Here is a 20,922-nt window from a genome sequence, read left to right as displayed (position 1 = left end):
CAGCTTGTATTGAACAAATGAAGTTAGGTTTCATCAAGGGCGACAACACCAAGCATATATCGCCTAAGTTCTTTTATAATCAGCAACAACAATCACTTCTAAAGATTGAAGTGAATCAAATCCGATCAGAGGATAATGTAGCGGACTTATTCACTAAGTCGTTACCTAAATCCACATTCGAGAAACATGTGAAGAGCATCGGATTGAGAAAGTTATCCGAACTCCCACGATTGTAGCAATCAGGGGGAGATATCGACATCAGGGGGAGTTATGATGTCTACATGTTCGATCTCGAAGAGTGAAGGACGTGTTGTGCTCTTTTTGTCCTTCGACCAGGGTTATTTTTATCCCACAGGGTTTTTGTTACCTGGCAAGGTTTTTAACGAGGCAACGGATGAAGCGTCACCACCAAGTTTGAAGCGGCACAAGGGGGAGTGTTGAAGGAATATCTATTTAGTGTGCCTTATCAAACTAGGAGTAGCAATAGGAGAGAATGTTCTAGATTTCCCAATCCTACACGGATTGGTATTCCTTATAACATTAGAACTAGTACTTTGTAATCCCTATATATAGGGCTCCTATTCTCAATAATAATATACATCTCTCTCTACAATTCTCTCTCAATACCAATATACTTAAACAGTCTTAGCCAATCTCATTGTAGAAATGATGTTTGTCTCCGACTGTCTGTATGCTTTGTACTTAGGACTGAACTAGTCGAAGGAAAAGCACACCCTTGATTTTACATAATAAATGTTGCACTGTTGAGTTTCTAGCAAGAAATTTTACATCAAAGATCGATCCCATAGTGAGTGACAGCATTATGTTAAATGCATTTCAAATCAATGACATATAAAGCAAAATCAAACTTGAATTACACGACCAAATCAAACCTGAGGAGATTCTTCAAATCCAGTTGCTGATATATACAGCCAGTTCATCTCGACTTCCCCCATGGTTAGCCCACTGAAACGACTTGTTGGTAATCTTCCACCTTTGCCATTGCCGGTCACTATATATCAAAATTCAAACACATCACACACTCTTACTAATTCAACTACTCCAAAGTCCAAACCCCAGAAGTAAGCAGAATTACCGTGGTTTCCTAGTAACCTAGTCTTTCCTAAGACATTTGCTCCCAGTTTTCCTTTCCTTGTATAAACAGAGAAACCAATGGCGTTGCACCAACCAGCGCCATTCACTACAGTTTCTGAGACTAACGAACTTGCTCTCAAGTTTATTTAGAATGCCCTCCTCAAGAAAATAAGATAAAAAATTACAGAATGTTTATCTTTTAAATAGGAATTACTGAAAGAAATTCTTGTTGACCCTCAGTATAGAGAAAATAATAACGAATGCCTCACTGATACAAGAGAGTATACCAACAAAACCATACACAAAGTTACAAATTTTATAATGCTGAGTAAAATGTCAAGTAGGAGTGTCTATCTGCCATAACTGAGTGACCTTGAATCTCTAAGATCCTCAGCATCAGATGGATCCCAGTCTAGAGTCGACGAAAGAATCTTCGATAGAGTCCCCGAAGCTTGAGCCATTGTGGGTCGACAGTTGATCTGAGGCGCAACACAGCTCTTAGCGAGCTGAGCCATCGAAAACGCCAGGTCCAAAGGGTACTTGCTTTTCAGAGAAGGATCCATAAACTCTTTAATTTTGTCCCTCACATCATCTCCTTCAAGCACCCCACTAATGGACTCATACAGCAATGTGTGCTCTTCATCACCAGAGGCTCTTCTTCCAGACAAGAGCTCCAACAAAACAACCCCAAATGCAAACACATCGAGCTTCGGAGTGATCACTCCGTTTTCAATGTACTCCGGCGCCATGTAGCCCCTCGTACCCACCACGTGCCTCGTCTGTTGAAATCCCTGTTCTCCATCTTCGTCTTCGTTATCCAACTTGACAGCTCTTGCCAGACCAAAATTGGCAACCTTGGCTCTCAAGTTTGCATCCAGGAGAATGTTGCTGCTGTTGAGGTTCTTGTGGATTAATGGAGGCTCTGTGAAATTGTGTAGATAGTTGAGCGCACTGGCCACGTCACTAGCAATCTGAACTCTCTGCTTCCATGACAGAGGACTAATGGCGCCCTTATGAAGACAATCAATGAGTGAGCCAGAAGGAGCGAACTCGTAAACGAGGTAAGTGTTTCCTTGGTGGACACAGAATCCAGAGAGTCTGATAATGTTGGAGTGATTGATCCGCTTCAGAATGTTGATCTCGTCGCCGGAGAGTGCCACGTCGCCTGTCATCACCTTGACGGCGGCTTCGTCGCCGTCGAAGGTTGCTCTGAAAACGGAGGAGCCGTTGATTCTGTTGGACTCGCTGAAGAATTGGGTGGCCCTCTGCAGGTCTTGGAATTTGTAAGGCGTCAAGGACTCCACCGCAATTTTAAGCCCGCTGGAAGACCACGATTTCGTTGTGTCGTCGGAGGCGGTGGTGGGTAGCAGAGAGGTCGGCCTGTAGTCACCGGAGCTCTTTGGACGCAAGTTGGGTTTGGGAGATTGGCGGAGCTGACGGCGGCGTCGTTTGGATAAGAAGAGGAAGGCGGCGAGGGCGGTGAGGAGGAGGAGACAACCAGCTCCGATGCCGACGCCGATGAAGACCCACTTGTTGTTGGAAGAGCCGCCACTCGGCGGGGGAGGCGGCGGAGGCGGAGACGGAGACGGAGGAGGTGAGGTTGGGAGCTGCAGTTGAAGAGGGGAAGGTTTGGTTTTGAGAGGAACCAGTAAGGGCGTGAAGGGATAGATGATGTCGGTGGACGACAGGTCGTTGGCTGCGAGCAAGGTGGACTCATCTACGCCGAAGCGTTGAGCGATTGCTTCAGTTGAGTCGCCCCACGTGACTAGGTAGACGAGCAGGTAGTTGAAGCCGGCGGCGGCCTGGGCGGCGGTGGGGCAGGCGCATCTGACGGGGACTTCCAAGAGGAGGCCGGAAGTGAGGTTTCGGTCGTCGTAGGGGTTCTGGTGCATGAGGGACTGACAGGTGGTGAGGCCCTGGTAGGTGTTGTTGGCGACGCCGAAGTAGGTGTCGGCGGAGGTCTTGAGGGTGTAGGAGGCGTTGTGCTGGGAGTAGTTGCCGGAGCAGGAGCAGTTGACGGGGACGAGGACGAGGGTGTCGGCGGGGATGGGGTCAACGTCGGAGATGTTGTTGGCGGAGGCGATTTCGGAGGGGGTGGAGTCGAGGAGGTAGGCGATGGAGGTGGGGGAGTTGTAGAGAGGGTCGATGGAGCGGAAAGTGAGGTAGGAGACGCAGGAGGGGGAGGCGCCGTTGCAGACGTAGCCGTCGGTGGAGTTGTAGTTGTTGTAGCAGTCGAGCTGCTTGTTGGCTAGGTAGGTCTGCTGCCCATGCACAGCTGCAACTAGTAGAACAGAGACCACCATTAACGTTAGCAACTTCATCTTCATGATCGATCTTCGATCAGGTATTGTTCAGATAGCTGATATCCAATCCAATGGTGGTTAACTGGTTATGAAGGTTTGATTAATTTGTATATGAGTTTAGGGAAGACTGGATGGAGGAGACGACGACCAAAACGTTGATTATTCAACGCGTCTTTAATGGACCAATCATCTCTGATTTGAATATGGGGTGCGGCTACACCCCGTCAGTCCGGTCCGCATCAACTAAGTTTCATTTCTCACACGCCAATGCGTATAGAAAATGACAAAATGTTTCAAAATTAAGGAAGGGACATGACCAGTTCTGTTTAACATGAGGTTTTGTAGTAACCATTACGTCGGGAAAAGGGGTCAATTTTGTAGCTGGATTTATGGAACCGAAATAAGATCTCTGATTTAGGGTTTAGATTTTTGAGCTTGCATCTTGATACACTGATTCACCTAATAATGTTTTCGCTAATCATGCTACGAGTCTTCGCTATATAAATGTTGTACTTAGCATACTAATATACTTCTTATAATAATAGTTATATATGTTCAATTGTTCGTAGACTAGCTCGAGACGATGTAGAACTAATTTATCATTACGTGATGTTGTGATGCTTGTCTACAACTGTATAAGTTGGTGTACATTCACATAATATTCTTAGTTAATTTTTTTTTTTGGTTACAATATTCTTGGTTAATTTTTAATCTATTATGAGAATTTTGAAACAACATAAAATTCCATCTGACTGTTGTCGTTAGCTTTTGTGGCCCAGATAGTGCTGTCATTCAGTCATTGTACGAAACTAGGGTTCTGTATTGAAAAATAAAACGTAGTTAATTTGGCTTCTTTTTGGATTAATTGAACTTGAATTGGGAGTCAGTGGTCAATGAACAATGTCTGGGGGTTTGGAGTGATTCTTGCGTGGGGCAGCCGCACCGCCACGTGGTGCGGCAGGCCAATCATTCCCCTAGCAGGGGGGTATTTTGGGTATTTCACATTTAAAAATCAGGGACAATTTCGGAACAAAGACAAAAATTTCTGAGATTTGATTGGGCAGCCGCACCGTACACGTGGTGCGGCTACCCGCACCTAAGAATTGGCCCTGGGGGACATACCAGATTACCAGCCACGACAAGACAACGAAGGCATTTCATGCATTCTACTAATTAATTAATTTATACCCATCTTTCTAAGGCTCCATTGTTGGACTTGAAATTTGAAAAGAAAATTTTGGTATAGGTATAATGACGTATAGACTTGAGCAGCACAATAGAAGTCTAAATCTACTTTGTTTGCTTTTTTTTTTTTTTTTTTTTTTTACTATGAACGACCATTTTTCTCTAAAAGCTTTGCATTAAATTGCTCAATTATTCCAATGATAGATCTATTGGAAAAGCTCTAATTAGCTTAAATATAGGTGCAGAAAGATTGCAAGCTTGTGACTATGTTATTGCCTGCTATGTCGAAAGGGAATCTAATTTGTTTAGAATAAAGAATGTTGAGAATTGATGAACAAGGAGTCGTTGTAGTATAGTGGTAAGTATTCCCGCCTGTCACGCGGGTGACCCGGGTTCGATCCCCGGCAACGGCGATATTGTTTTTTTTTTTCTTTTTCCCTTCTTTCTTGGCCAGAGCACCTCGTTTCTATGTTTGAGTTGTAACACCATTGCTAGTATTATCAAGGGAGGTCCATGACATTAAAATGCAGCTTTTAAGTTTCTTCCTCATGAATATCACCATCTTTGGAGATAAGAGGAAGCCCCAATCTGTGAGCTATTTCTGCAACAATTATGCAGCTATAGACATTACAATCCCACTTTCATTAGTGTAATGCAGATTCAATTAGCCTGTTGTCTTTTAATGATAATCTGAAATACAAGTCCATCGTCATCTCATAGTTACTTAAATTTGTCTTAGCCAATCTCATTTTAGGGATGATGCATGTTTCTGTTTGTATTAGTTTGTACTTCAAATTGAACTAGTCCAAGAAAACCCTTTGATTTTACAGAACAAATATTGCAGTGCTGAGTTTCTAGCAAGGTATTTTACATTAAAGATAGCGATCCCATAGTGAGTATCTTTCATCTTTAATGTCAAATGATTACTTGACAGCATTATGTGAAATGCATTTTAAAACCAATGTAATACAAAGCAAAAGCAAATTCAAAGTTTGTGACAAAATCAATCCTGAGGAGAGTTCGTCAAGCGCAGTTGCTGATATGTTCAGCCAGCACATCTCGATTTCCTCCAAGGTTGGCCGCCGAAACGGCTTGTTGGTATTCTCCCACCATCGCCATTGCCTCATTATACATCAGAATTCAAACCCATCACAAACACTCCTACAAAACCCTTGCCAAATAAAGACAACTAGTTTCCCCAGAAGCTAGCAGAATTACCATGGCTTCCAAGTAACGCATACTTTCATTGACATTTCCTCCTTTGCCTGCAGCAACATTCAATAAATTCATAAATCAAATTAATTGTAAAGAAGATGCTAATACAAGGTGCCATGGTGTTCTGCTTGATGTGAGAACACCTGCTTTGGAAGCCAGTCCCTAAAAGGACTGGTAACTGTTTATGAGGCCTGTGTGCTTCATCTAATTTATTTAGCTTTTGCATTTCATTGTAACTTTAGCGCTGTTCAGAGTTTGCTTGTAATGACTTTGTTAGAGCCATGTTTGGCTTGCTTACAGTTGCTTTCTAGCTAGGTAATCATCGGTGCATGTAGTTTGTCCTTGGACTGTGGTAGACTCTTTTTTCCTAAAAGAGATGGCACTCTACAAGACATCTAACATTCAAACACACCAAGCTCAACAGAACAACATAAGCGAAGAGCCCAAAACAGCAAAACTAAAGCGGATAAAAACCAACACTAAAGACAACAAGCTCAATAGAATATAGAATACAGATAGGATAACAAAAGGCTTGCACCAAATATACATTGTGGTCATGTTTTCACTGCCACTGCAATACAAATTGTTGTAACTTGTTCGTGTCACCCCTTCCTCCAAAAGAACATCTTTATATCTGGACTTGCACCCTCAATCACTGGCCCAAGATATTTGATATTGATTTGTTGGCGATTTGAAAAAGCTCTTCCCTGTGGACAAGGAAGAAATCCAAGTGAGCTCCTAGCTAACTAGAAGAAATTCTACTACATATCTGCTACTTGTATTGTATACATAGATATTTGGCTGCACTACAGGAGGCTGCTGCTTAAAGTAATCTGCATAACTTAAAGCAAAAGAAAAGTGTAACTAAGCAGACTTTCTCTTACCGATCAGGTTTGAATAAGAGATAACGATATATGAACCACTGAAACAAATACAGAGGCAAGTTAATCTTTGAACAGAACAAGAGAAAAGTGTAAACAGGGTAAATAAAGATTACATGTGCACAACGTGAAACTTGCCTATGGTTGCAACACATATGTCACATACTTACCGAAGAGTAGAGTATTCCAACAAATTCTAGCACACTTGGGAGAAGCGGCAACTTGTCAATTGCCTATTCACATAAATGGAGGATCAGCGACAGGGTGAGGAGCATTAAACCGTTAGAACTATTTTTTAACTGAAGGCCAGTTCGCTCACATAAACAGTGTATGCATGGCGTAGTTAAAAGGATCTGCTAAAGATCTTTCATATGTAGGAGGAATTAAGGGTGGGAAAAGTTTGAATTTTTTTTTTCCTCAACTCCACCGCAAGGCACTGAAAATTGAATTTTTTTTTTTTTAAATTTCAATTTCATAGCCTTACTGAGGAGAGATGAATATAAACCTCATATGAAGCTATTACCCTCAACTCTAGTCTACAGTTACAAATTGTGTATTTTCAGTAAACACATTGTTTCAAGAACTACGTAGATGAAAGAAGTCAATAAATTACCGTAATCAGATTTGCTGATGCCCAAAGAGCCACAACAGCTGCAAATCCCAAGCCAACAAGAGCTATTCGATCCTCAGAATTATCCCACTGTTTTTAGTCCAATCCAGGTAAAAACAAAAAAACAAAACAAAACAAAACAAAAATAAGACACATGGACCCAAAATCAAATTAATTTTCATTTATATGGAATGAAGAACTGATATTTGAGGTGAAAAGCAAATGAACTGACCAAAACTTAGAGAACAATAAATTTTTTAATTGTTTAGCTGAATTTATCACAGCCAAATATCTCATAAGTAGGAAACAAGCACTCACTCTTGTGTTTTACAAAAGGAGGAAGGGTTATGAACTTTGTACAACACTAAGAACTACTAAAGGGAACAATGGAATGAAAGTTGCATGCACATACATGCTAACCCAGACATATGACAACTTTCATATACCAAATAATTGTTATCCGTCATATGGATAAGTTTGATTACCAAAAGGATAAAGGGAAGGAGGAGAGAGCTTACAGCATTCTGAACAGACTTAACTATACTGAGTGAGGTAGAGGACTCGGAGCTTTCACTAGTAGCCCTCACCACGACAGCAACACGGTTCTGTCGCTCTGTAATGTAGAAGTAATGCACAAATATGAGATTGAGAGAGGAATGCATCAATGCATGGAATAAAACAAAAAAAAGCCATGTCAGATTGCATTTGGACCCATAATCATCCACCTTCAAAACATTTGAATAACGCTTAGACTTGGTATTCTGGATTCAACTGCTTACATCCACGAATTCGAAACAGATTTTCAAGTCTATCAGTTGGCAAAGACCATTATACTTGCTTCTGTTACTAGTACCACAAATTGATATCTGATATTCCTTAAACTACTTTGACTGAGTTTTCCGGAACCATATACCCTCACAGTTGTTTTTCTTTCAATCCGTTTGAATCATATGGCCAAATACCATAATTAAATAAATTTTCCCTCCTGGTAAGTACCTTGAAAATAGATAAATGCTGAGAACCCACAATCCTTAAACACATTACTAATTTACTATGTTCAAATTTGAAGAACTAAAAAAACAGTGGAATTGAAGATATACGGGCATTGTGCCATACAAAGATCTTACAGAAATTTTGTCTGAAACCTTTTTCTGTGGATTACATTACAGTTTTCACAAAGACCTACATATGTCTAGGTACATGTATTTCATTAACTTGGTTCACCTAAGAACTGAACTCTAGATAATTTAACGAAAGAACAGAGGTATCTTGACCTATTTGTCCCAATTAGCTGAGCTTCAACTTCAAACTTGACTCAAAGTTACACAAAGAAATACTCTTGAACATGCAATTCCAATACATTTCTACCTCCAACTCATCAAACCAACTAATCTTTCTAACACAAGCAAACAAACATAGATAGAATAGGAATAAATGTTGTTTACAGAGAGAAATGTATGCGACCCAAAAGAGGAAAAACCCAGAACAGCTGCCAGCTCACCTTTAAAGGAACACACTGGTAGCTTTGGGAGAGCTGTGAGTAAGGTGTTTCTTCTACTTTGGGCCAACAATGGGGGAGGCAAGCTTGCAATAATAGAAGCCATGTAGTTCAAAATTTGGAGGAGCAAGAGAGCCGGAGAAGAGAAAAAGATGGTCGTCTAGTCAATACTCTAGCCTTTTATGTTTTTATGCACCACACAATTTACGTTTTTTTTTTTTTTTTTTTTTTTAAATCTCATTAATATGTCATAATCAAACTAGATTTTCCTTATTGGCCAGAACAGTTAAGTTTCTATCCAAAATCTTGAGCACTACCCTTATCCATTAAAAATGGCATTCATTTGTAAAATTATGTGTGACGAACCATTACAAAAGTATCAATTTTCATAAGTTTTTAACTTTTTAGCGAGTTTAGATAAAAATCTTAAATTTGATAAGTTACATTTTGTGGCAAATCTCAAAGAAAGAACTATATTCGGATTACTTACCGCTGTTTTGCTTTATTCTGATAAAACGTAGATAATGAACCCAAGAAAATAACATTCAGATTAAAATAAGGAGAGAATTCCACAAATGGTCACTCAACTATGACTCATTCGACACTTTGGTCACTCAAGTTTCAAATATATCACTTTGGTCACTCAAGTATTACACTGTCATTCACAAAAGTCACCCAAGGGGCATTTTTTCTCACAACAAAGTGACTTTTGTGAATGACAGTGTAATACTTGAGTGACCAAAGTGATATATTTGAAACTTGAGTGACCAAAGTGTCGAATGAGTCATAGTTGAGTGACCAAAGTGACTATTCTCCCTAAAATAAGGTATTTTCCTTTGATAAAACAAAGAAGTTTACCAGATAATTTTACCAATTTTACTGATAATTAATCAGCCCTATTCTACATAGATTTTAGTCAATTTAGATAAAGAAGAATCTTATCCCTGATAGATTTAGCCCCTATTATGATTTCTGGTTTTGCCGTTGGTCTGGATGCAGAAACATTCATCGTGTAAAAGATGAGGCTCTGAAAATAACCATTGTGAACTAGTGGTGGTGATGAGATGCAGCTGATGGCGAATAATGGCTCGCAGAACTTTCACGCAGATCCTAATATAAGTTCACTACTACTTGAGGTCTCCAATAGTCTATCAAAAATTCACTACAATTTGTTAATCAGAACTAGAACATCTGACATAATGCACTTGCTATTTGGTAAATACAGTTCTAGATATTAGCAAGTCAGAACTGGCTTTCCCTGATGAAAGTCTCTGCAGCGAACAAACAAAAGTACCATCATCCATCAATCAATCAGTCACTCGCGCTTTTTCTTGCGGCGGGAACATCGACAGCAACATAATGTAGCAAGCCAAATCACACCCATCATAGCGAGGACCAATACTGCAACATTGGATGTAAATTATGACAATCAGCAGATTTAACTATACAAGATGCATTTAACAGAGAGCTGATAGTGTAGACAAACATACCGGATAGAGAACAATAAGCTAAAATAGCCAAGCGATATCTGACAATCCCTGGTTGATTGATTTCAAGATGGCAGTGCCTTTGGTGCTTTCCTGCTTTATTGCTAGTCACATAGTTGAAATTTCTTGCTTGCAATTCCGATAATGGTGCAGTTACACCTACCACAGGATCGCCATCCGTATCCCTCACTTGAATTTTCAATGTCACAGGAGTTGCATACCAGTCTATCTCGATTGCTCCAAAATTAGGCATGCCTGAAGAAATAACATCTGGAAACTCAGAAACTATACATTTTTTCACTACAGAACTCTACACAAGTCAAGTTTAAGATGACATGCATACCATATGTGCATGACTTGCGTCTGCAGTTTCCATCCATTACTCTCAAGGTGGCAGGAGTAAACCATGCCAGAAATCTCACTAAGAAATGCAGCGGCGTTGGAACTACCTTTTCAACTGCTTGGGTGATTCCGCTTGCAGTTACATCATACAATGGATATCCAGTGGCACAATCATATCTTGTAATTTCTCCAAAATGAACATCTCCACTAATGAAAAACACTCCACCCCTCTGCACAAGGAACAAGATTTGTAAAAACTGGAGCTGATAGCTCTCACCCCAGAGAAAGGGCTAGCAAGTAGTAAAAGTAAACAACAACATGCCACACTTCATGCATCCATTGGTTGTATAATATGAAATTGCTACTAAAAGAGGTTAAACTGACATCATGGACATATATACCACCTTACTATCTGCCAGCAGTTTAAATAATCGATCTCTCTCTTTTGGAAAACGTCCCCATGATTCCATGTAGAAAAACGGCCCGGTTGTTGCTGAGAGATTTGATATGACCTGAATTGTAATAAAAAAAAAAAAAAAAAAACAATTGCTCCAAGTTTGGATAAATAACAAAACTTAAGAGATAATGAAGGCATAAATTGACAAATGCAAAAGAACTTGACTATCAAGCCATTGGGGAATGGGCACATGTTTTTTTTGAATAATTACATAGCTAACAGGACAGTAAAGAAACCCTGCAAATATTCAAGCACAATACCTGATAAGGCATAAGTTTATAATTTACCTGTACAGATGACCCAATAATAGTAACGGCTGTTGGTGAACCATACAGCTCTTTCTCTAACCAAGTCCACTGTGAACTCCCCAAAATAGTTCTGTCACTACGTAGAGGATCTCGGTGGTATCTAGTATCTAATAGGATAACCTGAGGAAGTTTATTGCCCAGAATTAGTATAAACTGGATCTTTACCCAAACATTTGTTTGCTTAGACATGATTGCAGTTGCAGAAATGTACCCTATTGAGAATACCATGCTAAATGAATATTATGCTCAATAGAATAGCTTTCCTCAAATGGCATGCTGAAGACTATGCAGGGAAAGCTCATTTTGATTCTATGATAAAACACTATGTAGAGATATAAGTAAAAACCTGTCTGGCCAAAAAAGTAAAAAGCCTGTCAATTTGATACCTTGATTTGTCTACCTGTGGGGCCAAATGTATAAGATGCATATACACCAGCTTGTTTGCGCCTACAATGAAACCACAGTAGCCATTCATTATGATCAGAAAGAATTGGGCATTATCATAACATTGCCCTCCAACACAGTAAATGATGTTCATAGAAAGCAAGGGAATTCAACACCAATATCTTTGGATATCAACAAGTCCATAATACCACTATATAAGGGTGAACAGTCCCTCACCGTGGACTATCTTGAGGCTCATCTAAGAAATCAAGCATAAGCCTTTGATTGGTTACTTTCCCAGCAAATTCTTTTCCTGCATCGTTTAATCCATAATCATGGTCATCCCATGTGCCTATGACCTACACGGTTGACATTGAGTGAAGATAAATTACATGAAAAGAATGTGGATGAGCAATAACAAAAACTATCAAGTCACAGAATCAAGAATAAAACACCTTAGTCTTCAGTCGAAGACGAGAATAACCAGGATTAGACTTGGCTTCCTCATACTTGGATTTCATTTCCTGCTCGCTAGCAGGAACAAACCTTTCAGTATTCTTCCATGGACCAATATTTCTTTTCCTCCCAAAAAGCTTATTAGGCAACCTGATGTCTCCATAAATGTTATCACCCAGCCAAATGAAAACTTGGGGATCAAACTTTATGATTGCATCCCATATGGGCTGTACAAAAGCACAAGCTTTAAGTCATTACATGAACAATCTGTGTAAGTGGGAATACACTAGGACTCAAATTTAGCAAACAGCAGATTGTCAGTGGAAGTGGGCTCATCTCTATCTATGTTGTTTTCTTTGTGCCCAAATTGCTTTTTTGGCATTTGGCCAACTTCTTAGGAATATATGAATATCAAACAATTTAACACTGATATATATCCAAAGGCAGAAAAAAAACCCAAAAAAAAAAAGGGGGGGCTGGGTGTGAAAGTGCAGAGAGTGCAAACCTGAGGAGCAGATTGGTTGGCACATGATCCAAAAGCAATACGACTGACCAGATTGTCATGCTTAGTCTCAGAAGTAACCACCACTCCTACTCCAACCGCCGTCACCGTCAACCACCACCAGCACCACTTCAAGCCCAACCCCATTTCTCTCTCTCTCTCTCTCAATTCCCAATTATTTTCAATTGTGTTTGTTTAGTTTTCTTTATATAACAAGAAGCCAGCAGCTATGGGCTTCTGGGTTTCATATGATGATTCTTTCCATTTCTAAATGATCACACTTTAATCCAGAATCTCTGAAGGAAAAGTTTTGATTTTTTTAGACAGAAAAAGGAAAAATTGTAAAGGGAAGCTGATTTTCTGGGGTTAAATGCTTGGGGGCGAAACGACTTTCCAAAAGGAAAACCAGAAATTTAAATTAGATTGAGAAATGAAATGGTTTTCTCGTTTTTATTGAAGTAAAAAGCAGAAAGGGGAAAGGCATTGCATATTTAAAGCGCCTGGTATATAGTTTATGGAGGTAGACCACCACTACTTCAATGTTCCCTCTCTGGGTCGTCCTCGTGCACATGTACCCAAACTAGTGATCACTTTCATTCAGGAAAGAAAGGAAGGAAATTCCAGTTTCCACCTTGTCGGATGAGGTTATAAGTCTGAACTATTATACTATTTTTTTTTTTTTTTTTACTGATAATTGGCTGAAGTGTTACGAAATAAGTAATCACATGTTGCCATGTGTCACGAGCCGTACTGAAGAGTAGTGTTATTGTGACACTTCATGAAGGAGATGATCATGAGGAGCGAGCATTGGACCAAATGGCGAGTCTCGAAATAAATGAGGGATAAGTGGTATTGTAGTAAATAAGTATAATTTTGTAGCTTCCAGGTTGGAGGTATTTCGGCTTGGAATTTGGGAAGACTTAAAACACGAGAACTACCGAGAAGGTCGAAACGAGTTCAATGCACTTAATGGCATGTCATTCAGAGTTCATATGAATTAGTTGTGGTCCATTATGACTCCTTATACATATTAATGGGTGAGAATCTGCTAGATATGGTCTATAGGAGAAGACCTAGTGTCTAACTCTCCACCACCCCTAGTGCTGGCCTTCTTTGAGCAATAAATGAGCTTTTTCCAGGCACCCTTTAGAGCCAAGAAGGCGGGCATATAACGTGAGAAAGGGGCGACATGTGTTTTCACAAGTCAAGGAGTTTCGTGGACAGTATTAGCGCAAGAAAGGGCCAATATTGTTCGTCAGCGTCGAAAGTAAGGTTCGTATGTGGGCAATCCTTATGCTAGCTAGACAAAGATGTGGGCTTACTGATGATATGTCGAAACCTCGTGAAGTTTCATTGGCCACGTAGTAAATGGCATAGGCATTTGTTTAGCTTCGACCTTGCAAATGTCCTTAATTTGGTACAAAATCGCTCACATGCTCCTTCTCCTAAATCGAGTTAGTTAGTTGAACACCTCGTTGAGGAGTAAGCCCTATTGGTACCCACGATACTCAACTCTCCTAGCCTAATTGAGTAGGAGCACGCTGATTGTACAACCTTGTCTTGCTTACTCACATTGGCAAGGATATTCTTGACTACCAAGTTCATTTGGGATAATAACATGCCATATATTGCCAAGCCTACCCATGACAGGCTAGCAACCAATTTCTTATTTCCACAGGAACAACTAGACGTATCAGAGAGTACACCCCATGTAAATAGTGACATGTTCTAATCCTAAGACTTCCATGCCAGTGAAAGACCTAATATTCCTTTAAGCTTATTCTCTATAAATAGGTGGAATATTTCCTAAATCACGTATGATTATCTAATACCAAGTCCTAAGACTTCCATGCTGGTGACAGAGCGAATACCAAGTCCCCCTGTACTTTTGCGGATGCAAAAGTATGGGGGACTTGGTATTAGGCCTAATGCCTTCTTTAACAATGCAGCCATTGCAAAATTGGCTTGGAAAATAATCACAGACCATGACAATTGGTGGTCTCAAATTGTAAGAAGGAAATATCTTAGAAATGTCTCTTTCTTTCAAGTTAAGAAGAAGCAATCGAATTCACTTGCTTGGAAAGGATTCTTGGATGCAAGACAATTCATACTTAAAGGTATGAGATGGATTGTTGGCAATTGTAAGTCAATAAACTTCTGGACATTTAACTGGGTTTTTGAGTATCCTCTTTTTGATATTATTCCCTATCACCTGAAAGATAGAATTGATCTAAATGAAACAGTAGCTGGTTATATTGTTAATGATGTTTGGAATAGAACCAAACTTTTAAACTATCTAGACCATAATATTGTCAACCAGATTACTGGTATCCCTATCCCTTACACAGATGAGGAAGACGAATTTTGTTGGGGATTTTCTTCCAATGGTCAATTTACATTTAAGTTTGCAACTTCGCTGCAGCTTGATAATATGTAGAAACCCAACAATATCGAGCTTCTAAGTAAGCTCTAATATTCATCCGAAAATTAAATTTTTTTGGTTGGCTTTTGTTGAGAGGTAGATTGAAAACAATAGATCGACTTTCCATGTTTGGTTACATTGATGATAATTCTTGTCCGCTTTGTGATAATGATCATGAAACTGCTAATCATTTGTTTGGCTATTGTGAATTTACTAGTGAAGTTTGGAGACTAGCTCAAGTTTAGGTCCTAATTGACTGGGAGGAAGGCTATTTAAAGGTCTTTCAGAAGCTGATTGTTAATCAACCATATGATAGTGAGAAGTTTGCTAAGATGCTAATAATTTGTTGGCAAATTTGGAAAGCCATAAATGAAACTTTCTTTAGAGGAGCTATTAGCTTCCCAAATGCAGTTTAGCAACCTTAGCTGATATTCTTAATGATATCAAAGAAACGCTATATCCAAATGGGGGGAAGACTATGCAAAACCATCCGGCCACTATTCTGTGGCAACCTCCTCCAAGAAATTATGTCAAAAATAACTTTAATGGATCTGGACAGAGAAACTCTGCGGCAAGAGCCTTCATCATGAGGGATACTTCCGGTAAACCGCTTTATGCAACTGCAAAAGGATTTGGGAGTACCATAGTTCCGGTAGCAGAATCAACAGCTCTACGAAATAGCCTCGTCAGTGCACAACAACAACGCTCTTCGAAACTATAGGTTAAAGGCGACTCAAAACTTGTTATTGATGCGATAAGGGGTATTATCCAACCACCATGGATGATAGTGAAAATTGTCCAAGACATTTAGAAGATTGCTACCATGTTTGCCCCTATCTCTGAGTATCTCCTTCAAGCATGTCTTTAGGGAAGTAAATTTTATTGCAGATGCAATTGTAAATGTAGGCCATAGGTCCTTTGATAGTTTCTCTTGGACCAATACGGTTATTAGAAATGCATCAATTGCCCTGCTATTTGATATTGTAACCCTAGAGGGTTTCATATTTAAATACAGTCTTTTCAGACCAAAAAAAAAAAAAAAAAACTTTTGCTCTCAAATTCATTACTCAAGTAATTTTAGCATCATAGGATCTTTAACCGATACACACTAATTAACCTCCCTAACTATTTCTTTTGTTTTACAGGTTTATCAAGATCTACTCCACCCATCTCTCTGTCTATCGACTCTCTCAAAGTTGGTCACTTATCGAATCTGATAAATACTGACGTACTTTTGCATAGAACTAGAACCATCGATTGATACATCAACACTAGGGAATGATGCACAAAACTAAACACTTGTTTAGTGGACCAGAAGTGGAGGTAGCAACGTGCGGCAGTGGTGAGGTGATGTGGAAATGCTTATTAGTTTTATAACCCAAAACTCTCCACGGCATTTTCCCCAATTTTCGTACGTTTGGCCTTTTTCTTGTTTCTTAAACTGCCTGGTCCGCTATGCAAAGCTCACTGTCGTTCCTCTCTGTGGTAAAGCCCCTCTCAGTCTCATCTCCGGTTCGCATCAATTGTTCCTTGTTCACCGCCCCAAGCACCACCGACCCCAATTCAATGGCAGCTTCCTGTACTTACATGAGCAATTGCCAAGCATAATTAGCTATAATGAGCCACGCTCATACTACCGCCAGCGGTACCGACAATCATCAATGGTGTGACTTATGGAAACACAACCAAATAGGCTATCACCGGAGCCCCGGCTCACCCCCAGATCACCGCTGACGCGCAGCCACACGCCACGCCAAGGTCGCCTCGCTGAAGCATCAGAAGCTGGGAACTGAAGCATGTCAGTCCCACATCGAAAGCAAGGAAGAGGTCAGCCTCTTCCCCACCAATAAAAGGTCCACTCCTCTCTCCTCATTAATTACGCATTTACTACTTACCTACTGTTATCCTGTCAACATAAATACATTGACTAACTTAGGCATCAGAGAAGAGAAGACCGCCAACCGCGGTCTCCCTCTGACGCCCTTTGTATTTTATTTGATAGATAGCGGGGACAACAAGAATATCACAAGTAGCGGTTCGCCCCCCGAACCAGCGTTAACCGAGGTTTAGCTACCGCTGAATCTTAGACATTAACATTGGTGCCGTCTGTGGAAACTTCACCACGCCAGGAAGGCAAAACACCCGCTTCAGCCGGTTAACGGCAGACACAGTCATCGGACCCCCCGCCTCGTCAACAGGGGTACCGTCACTGAGGACCCACACTGATTCTACTTCTCCCCCGCCGACATCTTCCCCGCCAGCAGAACCGCTAGCGGCACTGTTACTAGCTAGCCTTTCCTCACGTTGCTCACAATCGGCGGTTTCCTCCCTCGCCCTTGAAGTTCCGGCGCGCTCGGCACTAGCCATAGCGACTTCCCAGGGTATAGTTAGAAGTGGTTCGATGTCTAGCGGTTCCGGCAGTGAGGTTCCTGCAGGGGCAGACGTATGCAACGAATCAATAAAAATCCTATCTGCAACGCTGATTGACACGTCAGACCCGGAATCCTCACTGCTCGAGATCTCTACGATGCTAGCCATCACAAACCCCTAAAACCCAAATTAGTCAATTTCAGGAGGATCTAAACTAGCCCTATGTCAGATTCAGTCCAAGAACACCAAGAGCAGTCAAACCCAGAAATCACCGAAAAAACCCAGAAATCACGTCTACCCCTCGAAACCCAGATTCGACCATCTAGCATAGTACCAAACATCAGACCTCTACCAGAAACGCCTAAACCCACAAGTTTTTCTAACACCCCAAAGACACATTATCAGTGGCGAAAACACATCCAAAAAGCATAACATCGACAGAAACAACAAGCAATCAAATAGGCCAGGCTCAGATCACCAACCTCAAATATGGGAAGTATGGACGCTTGAAGATGCTTGTCTTAGCTTCGAGAAGCCTTTCTGTCTTCCAAGATTAACACCCTCACACGATCTGCAGAACCTTCTCCTCAACTCTCAGAGCAAAAGCTTGAAGACGACGATGTTGGTTTAAAGTGCATAAAGTGTCAAAACCCCCTGGGGTTTCCCTTTCTTTTATGTCAACATCAATCAGATCCAGGCCATCTGCTAAAAAAATGACATCACACGAGAACCGTACACGTGCCCCACGATCGCACCCACTCTCCGGATTAATCGAGGCGTCGCCTCGGTTACAAAAACAATATTTACTCGCATTTATGGTGAAGAGACGGGCGTGATAAGAAGGCGTACACCCGCACGCCAACCCAATGCATGACAGCCACGTGTCGGGAGCTGTCAGATGAAGCGTCTATCCGAAGTAACCGTCAAAAAAGCAGGCATGCCAATCAGCAGGTCAGACAGTCTCCGCTAAGCGCAACAGCGCTAGTGGAACTTCTCCTTTTCATCTTGCAAGTGACAGTCTCCGCTAAGCGCAACACCGCTAACGGAATTTCTCCTTTTCATCTTGCAAGTGAGACAGTCTGCGATAAGCGCAACACCGCTAGTGGAACTTCTCCTTTTCATCTTGCAAGTGAGACAGTCTCCACTAAGCGCAACACCGCTAGCGGAACTTCTCCTTTTCATCTTGCAAGTGAGACAGTCTCCGCTAAGCGCAACACCGCTAGCGGAACTTCTCATTTTCATCTTGCAAGTGAGACAGCGCTAAGCGCAACACCACTAGCGGAACTTCTCCATCTCGCAAGAAAGAAGGTCCCCACGGCACTTCTTACCGCTTACTATCAGCGGAGGGACTTCCGCCATGGCGGTTCCCGAGGCAACGCCTCATACTAACAACGACCGCCACGCGGCGTTACAGTCAAGCTATGCTCCTCCGGGACAAGTAAGGGGACACGTCAACACAGTCTTCGACAGCCCTGATCAGGCATGTTGACCCCCTCCACTAGGGTATCAAAGATTGGGTTCGCTACCCAACACCCTCTGCTCAGCTCAGCTCCCCTCAATAAACAATATACTGGCCAAACGAGGTCTATCTTAGCCGGGGACTGGGGGACTCCCTCGGGGGCCTAGCAGGGGCCCACCCGAAAGGGTATAAAGCGTTTGCTCATAACAAATCCATGGTTGACAACGCACTGACGCTAATTATGCCTATGCAAGACTAGCACAGAAGTAACGCTTCAAAACCGCTAGGCAAGACGCTTATACTACCACCAGCAGTACCTGTTTGGACCCAAAATGAACATTTTGGCCTGACAAGGCGTGTCTTGGAGAAATTGAGCCAATGGCAGTGGCTCAAGCTATATATTGTCGACAAGCTCGAAATATATATTTAGAGGCTAAATAAAGCCTACTATGGAAGTATGACAAGTCAACTTTAGCATATTTTCCTACTTCGGCTAGGAAAAACCGAGCTAGACAAGGAAGGAGGGGTGGCAGACTAACCAAATGAAATCGAAATGTGCTGAAACTTTCCAGATCCATTCTAGACAGCCCAAGGATCATTTCTTATGAAGAGTGCAAGAGCTTTTTTTGAGTGGAAGGCCTTCAAACAATCAGCCCAATTTTCTACAGAAGCAAAACTGGAAAACTGGACCTGTAAGAGGTCCAGCAGCATTTTCGGCCCAACCACATGGAAGAAAGCTCTGAAATTTGGTCAGCATGATCTAGATTCATAGTGGAACATTTTTTATGAAGACATCATGGCCAGAATCTGAATTTCTGATGGAGATATACATGAAGGAATAAAGGAGCCGAAAGTGCTTCCTTATCTCCCAAATTCATCATTCCTATTAGTGCTCCACCTCCATCTCCACCTCCCTTATCTCCCAAATTCATCATTCCTATTAGTGCTCCACCTACACCTCCACCTCCCTTATCTCCAATTAGTGCTCCACTTTCATTTGTTTAATGCCAAAGTAGTTGGCATGGTAGCCTATAAATAGAGGTTACATTGAAACACAATACACACATTCACATACAACAACAACATCTCTAAGATGATCTAAGTTCTCTCTAGAGCAAACCTCTCTAAGAGCAACTCCTCTCCTTCTCTTTCTCTTAGCGGTGATCACACTCCTAGTCCTAGTCTTCTCAGAAGCCGACTTTCAGTGCCACCAAACCCTCTGTCAACGTGCTTCGGTCCTAGTCTCCTCGGGAGCCGACGGTAGTGCCGCGACCACAACGGTTACAGAACCAGCCAAGCAAGGGTAACGCCCTAGCAACCCAGCCAAGCTAAAGTCACGCTTTAGCAAGATTACAACATTTCCCGGTGATGTCGCTCTGCTCGATCTACAATATTGAGTATCGATTGTGTTAACAAGAAGAAACTTCAGCAAAGTCCTCACCACGAGGCACAAAGAATCCCACGACGAGGTTGGTGCTCTCCTCGTCCACAATTTCTTGATAGAAGTCAGGTCAAGGGACACCCCCGACGACCGCACCCGAACGGTGCTAGCACGCCCGCGCAAGAAAAGAGACTGTTGACCAGCTGCAGCAAAATTGGAGCCAAACATTTTGGCACGCCCAGTGGGACCTACTGTAGAAGTTTTTCTCTTGAAGCACATTCAACCACCGGCCTTCAAAACAAACATTTTGGCACGCCCAGTGGGACAAGGTTAGAATTTTTTTTCTTTGCTTGAAGACATTCAACCACCGGGCTTCAAAACAAACATTTTGGCACGCCCAGTGGGACTACACTAGAGTCTTTTTGCATTTGTTCGCCATCATTGAGATGCTAGGGGAAAATCTTTACCAAAAGAAATTCCTAAAGTAAATAGATGGTCAATGTTGCCACCACTGGCGATACTGCCATTAATGATGAGTTTATGCCTATTCCCATCCCAGAGGGGGCA

General features: G+C 41.5%; 3 protein-coding genes and 1 non-coding gene across 4 annotated transcripts; 1 reads left to right on the top strand and 3 right to left on the bottom strand.

The window, feature by feature from the left end:
- Positions 1-1,337: 1,337 nt before the first annotated feature.
- Positions 1,338-3,577, bottom strand: LOC133742384 (protein LYK5). The gene has a single exon (XM_062170041.1). It carries the CDS (start codon positions 3,420-3,422, stop codon positions 1,446-1,448), a length of 1,977 nt encoding a protein of 658 aa, XP_062026025.1. The 5' UTR covers positions 3,423-3,577; the 3' UTR covers positions 1,338-1,445.
- Positions 3,578-4,924: 1,347 nt separating this feature from the next.
- TRNAD-GUC (transfer RNA aspartic acid (anticodon GUC)) lies at positions 4,925-4,996 on the top strand. The gene has a single exon. It is a non-coding gene; the product is annotated as a tRNA-Asp (tRNA).
- Positions 4,997-6,278: 1,282 nt separating this feature from the next.
- LOC133742385 (protein CURVATURE THYLAKOID 1C, chloroplastic) lies at positions 6,279-8,961 on the bottom strand. Its single transcript, XM_062170042.1, has 6 exons — positions 8,791-8,961; positions 7,808-7,902; positions 7,293-7,379; positions 6,850-6,912; positions 6,683-6,720; positions 6,279-6,505 (listed from the first exon to the last, which is right to left on the bottom strand). The coding sequence occupies exons 1-6, from the start codon at positions 8,891-8,893 to the stop codon at positions 6,451-6,453; spliced, it is 441 nt and encodes a 146-aa protein (XP_062026026.1). The 5' UTR covers positions 8,894-8,961; the 3' UTR covers positions 6,279-6,450.
- Positions 8,962-9,884: 923 nt separating this feature from the next.
- On the bottom strand, positions 9,885-13,264 carry LOC133743731 (uncharacterized). Its single transcript, XM_062171760.1, has 9 exons — positions 12,727-13,264; positions 12,221-12,448; positions 12,003-12,124; positions 11,768-11,828; positions 11,361-11,501; positions 11,021-11,128; positions 10,618-10,846; positions 10,278-10,529; positions 9,885-10,188 (listed from the first exon to the last, which is right to left on the bottom strand). Exons 1-9 carry the CDS (start codon positions 12,868-12,870, stop codon positions 10,103-10,105), a joined length of 1,371 nt encoding a protein of 456 aa, XP_062027744.1. The 5' UTR covers positions 12,871-13,264; the 3' UTR covers positions 9,885-10,102.
- Between the last annotated feature and the right edge of the window lie 7,658 nt (positions 13,265-20,922).

The sequence above is a fragment of the Rosa rugosa genome, chromosome 4 (assembly GCF_958449725.1).
Source record: "Rosa rugosa chromosome 4, drRosRugo1.1, whole genome shotgun sequence".
In the NCBI taxonomy this organism is placed as follows: domain Eukaryota; kingdom Viridiplantae; phylum Streptophyta; class Magnoliopsida; order Rosales; family Rosaceae; genus Rosa; species Rosa rugosa.
This window is presented reverse-complemented; position numbering and strand designations above follow the sequence as displayed.

Coding starts and splice junctions, on each gene's coding strand:
- LOC133742385 (XM_062170042.1), bottom strand. CDS start 8,893: ATGGCTTCTATTATTGCAAGCTTGCCTCCCCCATTGTTGGCCCAAAGT. Junction 7,380..7,807: donor TTAAGTCTGTTCAGAATGCT/GTAAGCTCTCTC, acceptor GACTAAAAACAG/TGGGATAATTCTGAGGATCG. Junction 6,913..7,292: donor CATCAGCAAATCTGATTACG/GTAATTTATTGA, acceptor TTATGTGAATAG/GCAATTGACAAGTTGCCGCT.
- LOC133742384 (XM_062170041.1), bottom strand. CDS start 3,422: ATGAAGATGAAGTTGCTAACGTTAATGGTGGTCTCTGTTCTACTAGTT.
- LOC133743731 (XM_062171760.1), bottom strand. CDS start 12,870: ATGGGGTTGGGCTTGAAGTGGTGCTGGTGGTGGTTGACGGTGACGGCG. Junction 12,449..12,726: donor CCAACCAATCTGCTCCTCAG/GTTTGCACTCTC, acceptor GCTTTTGTACAG/CCCATATGGGATGCAATCAT. Junction 11,129..11,360: donor TTATTGGGTCATCTGTACAG/GTAAATTATAAA, acceptor ATTACAATTCAG/GTCATATCAAATCTCTCAGC.